The sequence below is a fragment of the Thalassophryne amazonica genome, chromosome 1 (genome assembly GCF_902500255.1).
Source record: "Thalassophryne amazonica chromosome 1, fThaAma1.1, whole genome shotgun sequence".
NCBI lineage: Eukaryota > Metazoa > Chordata > Actinopteri > Batrachoidiformes > Batrachoididae > Thalassophryne > Thalassophryne amazonica.
This window is the reverse complement of record NC_047103.1, coordinates 59,894,248-59,906,502: the sequence shown is the minus strand read 5'-3', so window position 1 is coordinate 59,906,502 and position 12,255 is coordinate 59,894,248. Positions and strand designations below refer to the sequence as shown.

General features: G+C 40.3%; 1 protein-coding gene across 1 annotated transcript in view; it reads right to left on the bottom strand.

Annotated features, from left to right (window-relative positions):
- hacd1 (3-hydroxyacyl-CoA dehydratase 1) overlaps nt 1–11,112 on the bottom strand; it is a 46,027-nt gene extending 34,915 nt beyond the window's left edge. Inside the window, exon 1 of the mRNA XM_034170803.1 lies at nt 10,938–11,112. Coding sequence (XP_034026694.1) covers nt 10,938–11,056 — 119 coding nt within the window. The 5' untranslated portion in view covers nt 11,057–11,112. The remainder of the gene's footprint in view (nt 1–10,937) is intronic.
- Nucleotides 11,113–12,255: the final 1,143 nt, after the last annotated feature.

Genomic DNA, 12,255 nt, shown 5'->3' with positions numbered 1-12,255 from the left:
GAGTCTGGGGGCTCTCTGAAAGGTTTTAGCCATGCTAATGCTCCCCTGAAGCATTGACTCAAAAAAAGTCTGAAGGACGTAAATGACATGGTGAGATGCTGAAGAGCTTCGGTTGATCATGTCGCGTAGGAATGGGTATTGATAAGATTTTATTGATATCGATGCCATTATCGATTCTGCTTTTCAATCCGATTCCTTATTGATTCCCTTATCGATACCTCTTGTGAATTTTGTACTAAAAGTAGGCTTTACAGGTTTTCTATGTATTTCATTGAGTCTTAAAGTAATATGACATTGGTCACTGTATCCTTGATCTCTGGACATAAATAAAAATTAACAAAACGGTGTTTCACTTTGAAGTTATTAATTTAATTCTGACTGGACTCTATCGTTCTAACTTGACTCAACAGAGAGCTGTGCAGCGTTTGGAGTTGTGTGAACAGAACGGAGGATGATTCTCATTTCTTTCTCGCAACAAGACAGGAGTCCCAGTTAATAACTTTAATCCGCACAAAAGTGACTCACAATTGGCATATTCAGGGATGAAAGTGGTGACAAACAAAAAAAGCTGAAACCCAAAATTACCCCCCTACACCACCCGCACAAAAATGTTTGAATTCTAGAAGCTCTAAAATGCAATCTGGGACTATTCCAGACAATAAACTGCAGTGAGTGCAGCATCCATTTAGTGAGAAAAAACCCAACTTTCCTTATTCAAATTAATTCTAGTAGTATTCTGCTCTTACGAGGATGCAACAGTTTTCTAGCTTGGCAGATAGTTCTGGAGAAAATTAACACATTGAAAATATGGTTTGACCGAAACAAACTGTCATTAAACTTAAATAAGACAGGGATGAAATGGAGGTGTAAGAGTCACTAGGTGTTCACAGTAGGGCTGCAACAACGAATCGATAAAATTGATAAAATTCGATGACAACAGTCGTTGGCAACACACTGCATCATCGATGTGTTGTGTCGAGCGAATGTCAGAAGCTGCTGGCCGCTTCTGACGCCAGTAGCGACCAGTGCACAAAGCAGATCAGACACTGTTTCGTAGAACTACACAATTAGAATATGGCAGATGCAAGTAGACAAAAGAAAGTTAAGACTTCAAAAGTGTGGGAGCACTTTACGTTAAACAATGCAAAGACGCTTGTTAACTGCAACATTTGCAAGTCGGACCTCGCACAGGAGTACAACGGTAATGATGCAGCATCTCAAACGAAAGCATATCGGAGTCATCAACGAGGAAGGGGAGAGCTCAGTGTCTGGGTAAGTTAACAAATGTGTGTTTATTTTTGTGTAAGCAGTCGTAACGTCTCAGTATGACAAGTCAGGCAGTGATATGAAGCCTGACGGTTGGATCTAGTCAGGCTCAGGCTGTCTGCGCACAGTCCCGGCACCAGAAATAAATATTAAGGGGGCGATGAGTTTATCACAGGGGGCTGGGTCGCCCCCCCCCCCCCCAAAAAAAGTGTGCACCGGAGGGTACCTGCCCCTGAGAGAGCGTAATGAATTGGGAGCGCTCCTGGAAAGTTTGTGTATTTAGGCTACACCGTTATAAGAGACTGACTGAGTAAGAGTAAGTTCCTGGGATTTGTCAAGTCCACCAAGCAGAAGGCAGATCATGTAGCACGACTCACCTCACCTCGCTGACGCACCTCCGCCACGGCACGCGCACCTCCTCATCTCGACAGAACACCGGCTCTGTGTGGAATGCAGGAGATCACTTGACCGAGGGTCTATACGTTCAAATAATAATAAAAAAAAAATACTGTCATCACTCTTGGGCCTTTCACGTCAGACGCGTCAAAAATCAGTCTAAAAAGCATTGTTTTCAATGAGACGCATTGCTTTTTAGCAAAAGCCGAGCTAAACCGACGCTTCTGATGGGAGCGCGCATTGCCGCTTGTCGGCAGGCTGACGTGGTCAAAGTTCAAGCCAATCCAGCTTTCGACACTGAGCTGTGACGTACCTTCGCGTTGTCCAATAGGAATGACGCGTCGGGCCAAAACACGAAAGACTCATGGCAGAAACCACTGATCTCTACAAAATGGATTGAACCAATCCATTTTGTAGAGATAAGTGGTTTTCGGTGCAGAAACCACTGATCTGTACAAAACATTAATGTGTGACAGGACTGCTCATTTATAGAGCAGTTTTCTGAAGTTAAATCATTGGAAATGTTTTTTTGTTGTTGTTTGTTACCTCAAAATTTCTGATTACTGTTAAAAAAAAGTTTAGAACACTTGTAATTAAAATAGCTAAATAAATCAATAAATAGTTCTTTAGAAACCTTTCATCTGTAAATTAAAACCACCTGTTATTTCAGATTAGATCATTTCTTGTTTAACATAAGGAACCTTGGACATTTATTTTTAGAGAAATAACATAGAAACTTGTACATTTTTTATCTCATTTCAACCAGAAAAACAAACACTGAATAAATACAAATGTTTATTATAAATGCAAAAGGAAATAATTTAACCATGACTGCAGTGTGTGTAAAGTAGGATTTCTCTGTGACATAAATTTCACGATGAATTTTTTATATATAGTCATTTAAACTTGTAATTTCGTTAAAATATATGTAATTGCCTTTAATGTTGTTATCAGGACAGAGTCATTTCTAAAATATGAATTTGAGAACAGTAAGTGGAGAGCTTCTACCTGTGCAAATGTGTTTGGACTTTGATTTGTGGACATTTTTAATGATCCGTTCATTTATTGTTAAAATATAAAATGAAACAGCTTTTTAAAAAAATAATATAGTTGCTGTTCAAAGAGCCTTTTATTTAGAAGCAGGTGATGTTCTGCTGGATTCTCGGGACCAGATGAAGGTCCCTTCTGCAGCTTTGAACTCTGGTGGTTTTGCTGAAAAGCAGAGATGTTTTCTTTCGACTGGAATCGTGGTGTTCAGCTCATCAATGGAAGTTTGGTTGTCTGCACAGCAAATATTGGGACAAATAAAAATATTTCTTTAAATATAAAGAAACACTAAACAGTTTATATATATATAAAAAAAAAGGGGGGGAAAAAACGGCCAAAAAAAAAAAAAAACCATGGAGAAAAAAAAAAAAAAAACGTCCGAAAAAATAAGTTATTTAAAGTTGAGCTTTTGTGGTGTCTGAAAAAAAAGCTGTAGCTTTATTTGGTAAAAATAAAAGTCTGAACCATTTAGAAATTAAAGCGTTCACTCTGATCAACTGTGCTAAAAAGCTAAGCTAACGTTAGCCGATCATTACACCTTCACAGCAGTGCAGAAACGTCACGTTTTATTTTTATATTATTCTCACCTCGATAAAGCTGCAGAACTAACCTCCGTTGGGCAAACTGGGTTTTCGCATATATCCAAAAAGTGGGAGATTTCGGACTGAGTGGGTTTGCTCCATCACCCTGGCCGGCTGCCTGCCTCGCTCTGCCCAGGAATGCGGGTCGGCCCGCTGTCGCGGTTCGATCGATATCCTACCAAATCGTCAGTCCTCCCTCGGTCGGCGGCGTCACTCTGAAAAGTAGCTGAAAAAAGCTTCCCCCACCAGGGTAATGATAGAATCGTTCTACTACTGCTGTTTTTTAAAGTTTTTTTGTGGTTCAGGGCAGGCGACCCAAATTCAAGACGGCGATCGCTGAACTTTTTTCAGGTTGTGGAATCAGCCAGAGTGTGAGAAGCTGCAATCTCCACCCCTTGCAGCTGCCGAAGCGACGCGTCTGACGTCACGATGCGTTGGAAAGCATCGGCCTATGGCAAGCCAACAGTGCCACAATTACGCCACTTTCAGCCATATCGGCCTGGCGTTACGATGCGCTGAAGCTTGCAGTGTGCCCTTAATATCCGAGGGGCCGAGGTTGATGACGTGAGGGGGCATCGCCCCCAAACGCCCCCTCGTGGCGCCGGGTGTGTCTGCGCATCTCCCAGAGCAGTGAGGTGAGGGGCAGAGAGTGAGAGAAAAAGAAAAAGAACAGTAACAGCACCGACAGTTTTTTTTTTATTAATGTTGTCAAAGTCCTACCATCAACATTAACGCTTGTTCGATTGTCCGGGACAAGTGTAAAATCGGACAAGTAATAGCTCTAAATCATTGTCCGACCGGACAAGTGGCATTTTTTATTTTTTATTTATTTTTTTTGGTTTAAAACGTTCAAATTCTTCTCGCACCTCGCGAGAAAGCGTCTTCGGTTTTTCCTGCCACACTCCACGCAGCGGACAATCGGAAAACATGGTAACACAGGGTTCTCCCCAGACAATGGAACGACGCCGCCGCACCACAGTGTTCTGATAGCGCCGTCACAGGTAGTTTGGTAGTGCTATCGGGTAGTTTTTCTAAAATCCAGCCAGGCTATGCAGAACTGGCCGCTCCCCCTCCCCCGCAGACAGAGAGCCGAGCAGCGCTGCAGCGGAAAAAACTCCATCAAAGTCTTCACATAAAACGAGCTGCTTCTGCTTGTATAGTTCCAGAAATTCATTTATAGGCTTTATTTTACAGTTGAAAGCCTTCATGTTTCCAAAGTTTGCTCAAATACGGTATGAGAGTGAAGAGTCTCTCGTTCCCTCACACACAGACACACAGACAGACAGAAAGACAGACAGACAGACAGAGAGACAGACAGAGATGTGGGATGAGTCACGTGTGTCATTGTGAAATGACCACATAGTTTACAAGTTATACAGAGAATGTTGCACATATAATGAGTCAGGCTACAGTTTTTGATTTAGGTTTTATGGTTAACTGGTTATGCTAATTGCTCATTTGCAGCAATAAAAATATCTCTTTTTTCACCATATATTTTATAACATTTATATGTTTCAATGTTGTTTTATGGCAACTCAGCCCTTTGATAAAGCAATGCCATTTGAAATAATTATTTTTGTTCTTTATTATAAAATGTTTTATTCTTTATTATTTTATATTTCAACAGCCAAGGGACATTTGACAATCTGTTGATTTTCAAGTATTTTAAGTTTTCAAATAATGTTCTGTTGTTAAATAAAGTGATGGAAGGAGAGAAAAACTGTTTCCCTGGCACATTTTTAAAAATTCCCAGCTAATCCGATTAATCGATTAATCGTGTCGAAACCCCATCAGATTAATCGATTACCCAAATAATCGTTTGTTGCAGCCCTAGTTCACAGGAAACATTTATTTCTTTATGTATGTATTTATTTATGTATGTTCATTGTTAGTTGGTTTTATATTTTCTGTTGTGTTTTTATTCAGGTTCTTTTTGTCTCTTTCTCTAAAATTGTATATAATAACTAATCATTAGATTAGTTATTATTACTATTATTGTTGTGCTTGCTATTATTATTAATATATAAACAAAACAAAAAAAATTACAATTTGTAATACATCTGACTCTTTTACGACAACAAACACTTATTATACAGAAAACAAATGCACCCGAACGTGCTGACAGCTGCAACTGCTTAATGCTAACTTTAACATTGAAAATGCCATAGACATGCTAACGCGTTAGCATCAGTCCCGTTTTTAAATTATAAAATACATCCATCAACTGTTTCAGAAGACCATAACAGGTCGGTTTAACATAAAAAAGGTAAATAATACTCACAGACATATGCTCTTTAGGGTTTTAGTGGGGGAAAATTAAGATAAAGCGAAAGAAAAAAATTAATCAACGAAGCAATAGATCGAAGCACTGCTTCAATCTGCCAATCACTGCTTCAATTGGTTCAAGGTTCAAAGCAAAGCCACGCTGCAGAAAAGTTGACTACAGACCTGCTGCAGGGTCTGTAATCAATGTAGAAAAATTATCATTTTCCTGACAGACACCCCCAAAAACAATGGCCACTCTGAAGGACCGATAAGGGAATCGTTAAGCAAAAAGCTTATTGATGTTGGTGGATCGAATCATTTCTTAACGATACCCGAAAGGAACCGGTTCTCGATACCCATCTCTATGTCCGCAACATATATATATTATCTGCTTGAAATAACCATGACTGCTTATTGTATTTTACCTCTGGAGCCCGACAATCGCCAAAGATATGAGGAAAAGCAAAGCAGTGACACGATTTTGATTGCTCGTATAAGAAATGCTTTAAGTGTAACAGACTCAGTTTTCAGCGCATGCTGAAAGTAACTTGAACCCCGTTATGAAGTTTCCCTCTCTCTCTCACTCTCTCATGTGTTTAAAACAAAAAAAAGGCAGTTTCATGTTGTGTTTCTCGTTTCCACTGTCATTAAAATGTACCGCATCATGATTTTTCGGTCTATAAGTTGCACCAGACTGTAAATCTCAGAACCTCTCAAACTAGTAAAAAAATAAGATGTGACTTATATGGGAAAATATGGTAATCTGTAAAACTAAGACTATAAATGTACCGTATTTTCCGGAGTATAAGTCGCATATATATTTTTTTTTACTAGTTTGGGAGGCTCTGCAATTTATACGCCAGTGTGACTTGCAGTAAATACCAAAAATTCACAAGTTTTTTTTTAGTAATAGCAATTTTACTGACTACTTATACAGAACTTTCGCAAGAATCAAAACACTAAACAAAAAACCACCATCAAGAGCATCCTGATGTACTGCATCACAGTGTGGTACAGGGGGTGCACAGCAGCAGACAGGAGAGCGCTGCAGAGGGTGATCAAAATGGCCCAGGGGATCACTGGTTGCTCTCTGCACAGCCTGGAAGACATTGCCAGCTCTCGCTACCTCAGCAGAGCTGCCAGTATCAGCAAAGACACATCCCACCCCAGCAACCACCTGTTTGACCTACTACCCTCCGGCCGACGGTATAGGTCAAAACTAGGACAAACAGACTCAGGGACAGCTTTCTCCCCAGAGCGATCACTGCACTGAACAATAACAAATCACTCTAATCCGCACCTTCAAGTTTCTTGCGCAATATCTCTAAACCAGTGATTTTCAACCTTTTTTGAGCCGCGACACCCTTTTTATATTTACAAAATCCTGCGGCACACCACCAACCAAAATAATATTATAATTCTATTACCTCTGGTTTTGCGCAAAACCCAATTATCGCAATAGAAAATCTATACAGAAAACACCGCATTTCGAAAATCCTCAAGCATTTTGCGCTCTGATCTCAAGTAGGGCTGTCACGATTAGGAATTTCTGGAGACAATTGTCAGACAAATAATTGCGATTGACGAATATATTGTCTATTTTTTTTATTTTTTTTCCCTTCTTTATATTCTACTATTGTAGTATAATTACACAACTCTGGAAGAACGTTTGGCTTCTGTGAGTGGAGAAACTGGGAATTGTGCAACATTTTTATTTTTATCTTCATTTTACACACAGTCCCAACTTTTTCTGAATTGTGGTTATTTCTGTTGCATTTCTGAAATTGTTTCTCCTCATCAGTCACGTTTTGTGCTTAAACACTGCATTAAGCTCAAGATTGAACAAATAAATACCTTTGGAAAATAACAGCTGTTAAAGTTCAGAGTTCTCACTTGCTTTTTGTGATCTGTGCGTCTGAACATTGTTTTGACCGTTTATTTCATCTCATGATCTCATAAATTCAGCATACGACACGGACATGGTGTGAACATGACGGTAACGGCAGAATCACACCTTTACAGAACGTTCAGAGACAAGTAAAGGCAGCTTCACGTTTTCGTTTTGTTAACATGATCACTCAGGTTAAAATCCTCTCTCTGCTCCGCGCTCGCTGCGCACTGAACGTGTCGCGCCTGCATTCAGGAATCTCCCTCACCCACCCCCTCCCTCACAGCCTGTTAACTCCGCGCACGCGCACACACACAGGCACAGACACACACACCGACAGCTCCGCATTTTAGACGGCTTTTGAAGAAGACGGCACTGTTTTAATCGGCCGTCAGCCTCCTTGTTATTGTCCCGCCTTAAGACGAGAGCGAGGCTGCAGCACAATGACGTAAGATTCTGAGTCGTTTTATGCTTTGTGGATAAAATAAATAATTCACGGTAATCGCGAATATGAAAAATAATCGCGATTGACAAATATTGTAATAATTGCGACAGCCCTACCCACGGCACCCCTGACAATCGATCACGGCACCCTAGGGTGCCGCAGCACCCCGGTTGAGAACCACTGCTCTAAACCATGTGCAATATTCCCGTGCAATATGATTCCACAGTTGTATATAATTCTCATTTTACATTACTTAGTCCACATTTCATTTTATTTTATTTTACCTTATGTTTATATTAGTTGTACATATACTCTGAATAATTTACTGTAAAATTTCACTATCTTTTATTTGGCTAAAAATTACTCGCACCACGGAAAGCACCTTTTTGGAGTTGCACTCAAGTCTCGTTGTAATGCAAATTACAATAAAGACAATAAAGGCGATTCTATAATAATTTATTAATTTATATCACGAGTAATTGCTTCAAGGCGCTTCACAAACATTTAAAAGCAGAATAAAATGAAATAAGATTAAAACACGATAAAAAAAATTTAACCATAAAAAGGTAAAAGAAGTCAAATAAATAAAACGAATAAAAAAAGACACACAATCATATAAAATACTAATGATAAAAGAAGGGAGAACAGATGTGTCTTCAAAAGTCTCCACAGAGTCCGACTCTCATATCAGCGCAGGCATATCATTCCACAGAGCTGGGGTGCGGTGATAAAAAGCTCTGTAACCCGCTGACCTTGGGACACACAATAGTCCCGCACCCTGTGAACGCAGAGCCCTTGCCGGCACATAGGACTCAACCAGGCCGGCCAGATAGGGGGCGCCAGTCCATGAACAATTTTATAGGCCAATAGTAACACCTTAAAATCTGATCTCAAAGAGACCAGAAGCCAGTGAAGGGATGCCAGAACCGGCGTAATATGATCAAACCTTCTGCTTCATGTCAGAAGTCTGACAGCAGCATTTTGAGCCAGCTGAAGACCCCTGATGCTGGACTGTGGTAAACCAGAAAACAAAGCATTACAATAGTCCAATCTAGAAGAAACAAAAACATGAATCAGAGTCTCAACATCAGCCACAGACAGGATGGGACGAATCTTTGCTATATTTCTTAGATGAAAGAAAGTAGTCCTCGTAATGTCCCTAATGTGGAGGTCAAAGGACAATGTAGGATCAAAAATTACCCCAAGGTTCCTCACTTTGTCAGTATGATGTATAACACATGAACCTAGGCTAAGCGCTAGCTGATCAAATGGATGCCGATGTCTTGCTGGACCAGGAACCATCATTTCAGTCTTATCAGAGAGATTCTGATTCTGAACCAGGTGAAGTGTGGACATCCCCTTGGACTTTTCCAGTTGCTGGGATTCTCAGCACCTGCACACTGAATCACACACATGGGAGCAGGCTACATGGCCTACATTATGGAGGTGATATTCCATCACAACAAAAATACTTAACCTCATCTGACTTGACTTGACTCAAGTATGCACTCATTTGATAAAAGTCATTCCAGTGGATTCCACAGAGACCTACTGTGGTTCCAAAGACATCAAGTCTTCTTCTGTGATTAAAATCCAAGTCTCACAACTATACAATAAGACAGGAAGTACCATGACTGAGAAGGTTTGTACTCCCTGCAAAGACAAGAGCAAACGCCTCAATCTCACCTCATGATTTCATAAAGTCATCCCAGGTGTCAATCGACCTCATAGGCATAAACAACATCTCTTGATTTTGCTCGGGATTAACGCAGCAGATCTGGTCTACATAAACGTTGATTTGGCACAACTTTTACACCACATGCTTAAATCATTTTTCAAACATAAAGAATTTTCAGATCACATCATTTTAAAGCCAATTACTACTCCCCCATAAACATGGGTGCTGAGCATAAAGATGGCAACTCCATCAGAAGCAATCTAGGAACAACAAATGTTGTGCTGGGCATAGGGATCCACACAGAATCTGGTGTTTAGCTACACATGGCGGAGTTTGTTATGCTGACGGACAATGATGTGAACGAGCTAATTGATGGTTCTAAAACACACACACACAATAATCAGGTATGGCGTAAGCCGCCTGGAGGCATGAAGAGCTGTTAGGATGAAGAGGATGAAGTTAGGATGAAATCCTGGACAAATTTCTAATGCAATTTTTCGCTGGACTGAGGAAGTAGACAAAGTCTTTTTTTGGAAGTACACAGGGTCAGTGGACAGCATCACGGACAACATCGTCAGAATTATTTTTGAACTATCTGTTTTTCCAAGTTGACTGAGAACAATTTTGGATTCCTATTTAAAGTTTGCACTGGACTGTTGACGTCAAAGCACCAGTGATGCACACCAAGACATAGGTCCCTTTTCTGTTGTTTATAAATTAATAAAATATCAAGTGACCAAGATCTATTTTGGCCATTATATAAAACAAATAATGAATGTTTTTTTCATTCTTTCTTTGCCCTGTTGAATGGAGCATTCCATCTTTCACCTCAAGAAATATTTGTACGATTAAACTCATAAACATTCATTATTTGTATGTTAGTATGCAACAACAACAAAAAAAAGATTAAAAAGAAGACCCACTTTCTGGCCCTCTTCCACTTGAAGTTTTTCCCCACAAACACGAAGCAACATCGAGTTCTGTGCACTTCTCTTTGCAATTCACAAACGCGTGTTGTTATTAAAAAATCTGCGCATTGAGCATTTCACAGTGAGCTCCAGTGTCATTGCACTCCGTCTATACTTATCGCTGTCACCAGTGGAGCGGGCCTTCACGCTCTGCCCTCAGCCCTATTTGGACACGGCTGCTGCCGCTGCACGGTCACTTTTTTTTAATAAACACTCATTCATTTTCTACCGCACACAACAGTACTTCACCACTTTTATGTATTGTGTTAATAAGGGTTCAGTGGTGTTTTTTACAGCCGGTGTGGGACGCTGAGTGCTGCTAGCTAAACCTTCCAGCTCCACGGTTAGTTTGTAGGCTTGCTTTTTTATTTTATTATTTTTTTTTTTTTTGTAACTCACGCACCCGGCGGTCATGGCGATGTTGTAGAAAGTGAGCCATGCTGTTGTGATGGCGCTTTTAGTCCTCTTCTTGTTATTGTTTTCCTTCTCCTCAATCGCGCCGTCCTCCTCGCTGGACGCCATGGTGCCGGGGACAGGGTGGGTGGGGACGGCAGGCGCGAGGCGGGGAGCTGACCCTGACAGCTGGCCGAGCCGCGCGCGCGCAGGGTCACCGGCCCTCTCGCGGGACTACAGCAGCACGAGCTCCAAACCTGTTTCAGTTTTAAAACAGACGCGTATCTTGTCACACACGGTGGTTTTTGTTAACTAAACCACATCGTTACATGTCCTTTACCTTTTTTAAAACGTAGTTAAATTGGTGATTAATTAGTATTTTAGATTATGTTTCTCACAAATATAATGTAGCGAATTCATAAAATTGTAAATTACTAGAGGTGGGTGATACCGGGAATTTTGGTATTGATCCAATACCAAGTAAATACAGGCCCAGTATCGATGTCGATACCGATACTTTTCATATTTAATATATTATTTAATGAATTTCGCCAAACATTGTACATGACAACAAAATACTTTATTATCACAACATTTTTGTTTAAAGAAATTACTCAACACAACTTAAAACAAAATCTCCTGAGGTAGAGGGCTGACAAACCACAATACAAGGGTGAGCTGCTCCGTGTTGTGTGACACAGTGCAGCGCTTCTCTTACAGACAGAGAGTAGACTTTGATGAATCTGCGTGCGCAGCAGTCAGTGCATGCGGGAGAGAAAAAAGACTGAGTATCGATCTTTTTACACAAGGATCGTTCAATATCAATACCAGCGTTGGTATCAATATTATCGATATTAAGATCGATCCGCCCACTTCTAGTAACTACTGCCATTTGAGGAAACAGAAGGCATAGAAAACGTCCATCGCTGTGCAACCAGAATGTTCCCAGGTTTCAAGGAATTATCATGTCCTGAAAGACTCAGAAACTAAAGCAAATTCTGTAGACTCTGTGGTGGAGACATGATTGAGATGTCCAAGATTGTCTGGCAAATATGACTGTGAACTCTTGGACCAAACACAAGCAGACACAGTTTCAAAGTCTTAAAAACCAGGTTAAGGACCAATCTGTGCAAACACCAGAGGTGTCAAGTAACTTACTCCTTTACTTATTTTTCTGCCTACTTCTGACTTCTACTCATTACATTTTCACACAAGTATCTGTACTTTCTATTCCTTACATTTTTTAAAACAAACAGCCTCGTTACTCTTGGCTTCAGTTTAATGTTTATATACGTATATATATTTCACGTCATGTGCGCCTGTAATCA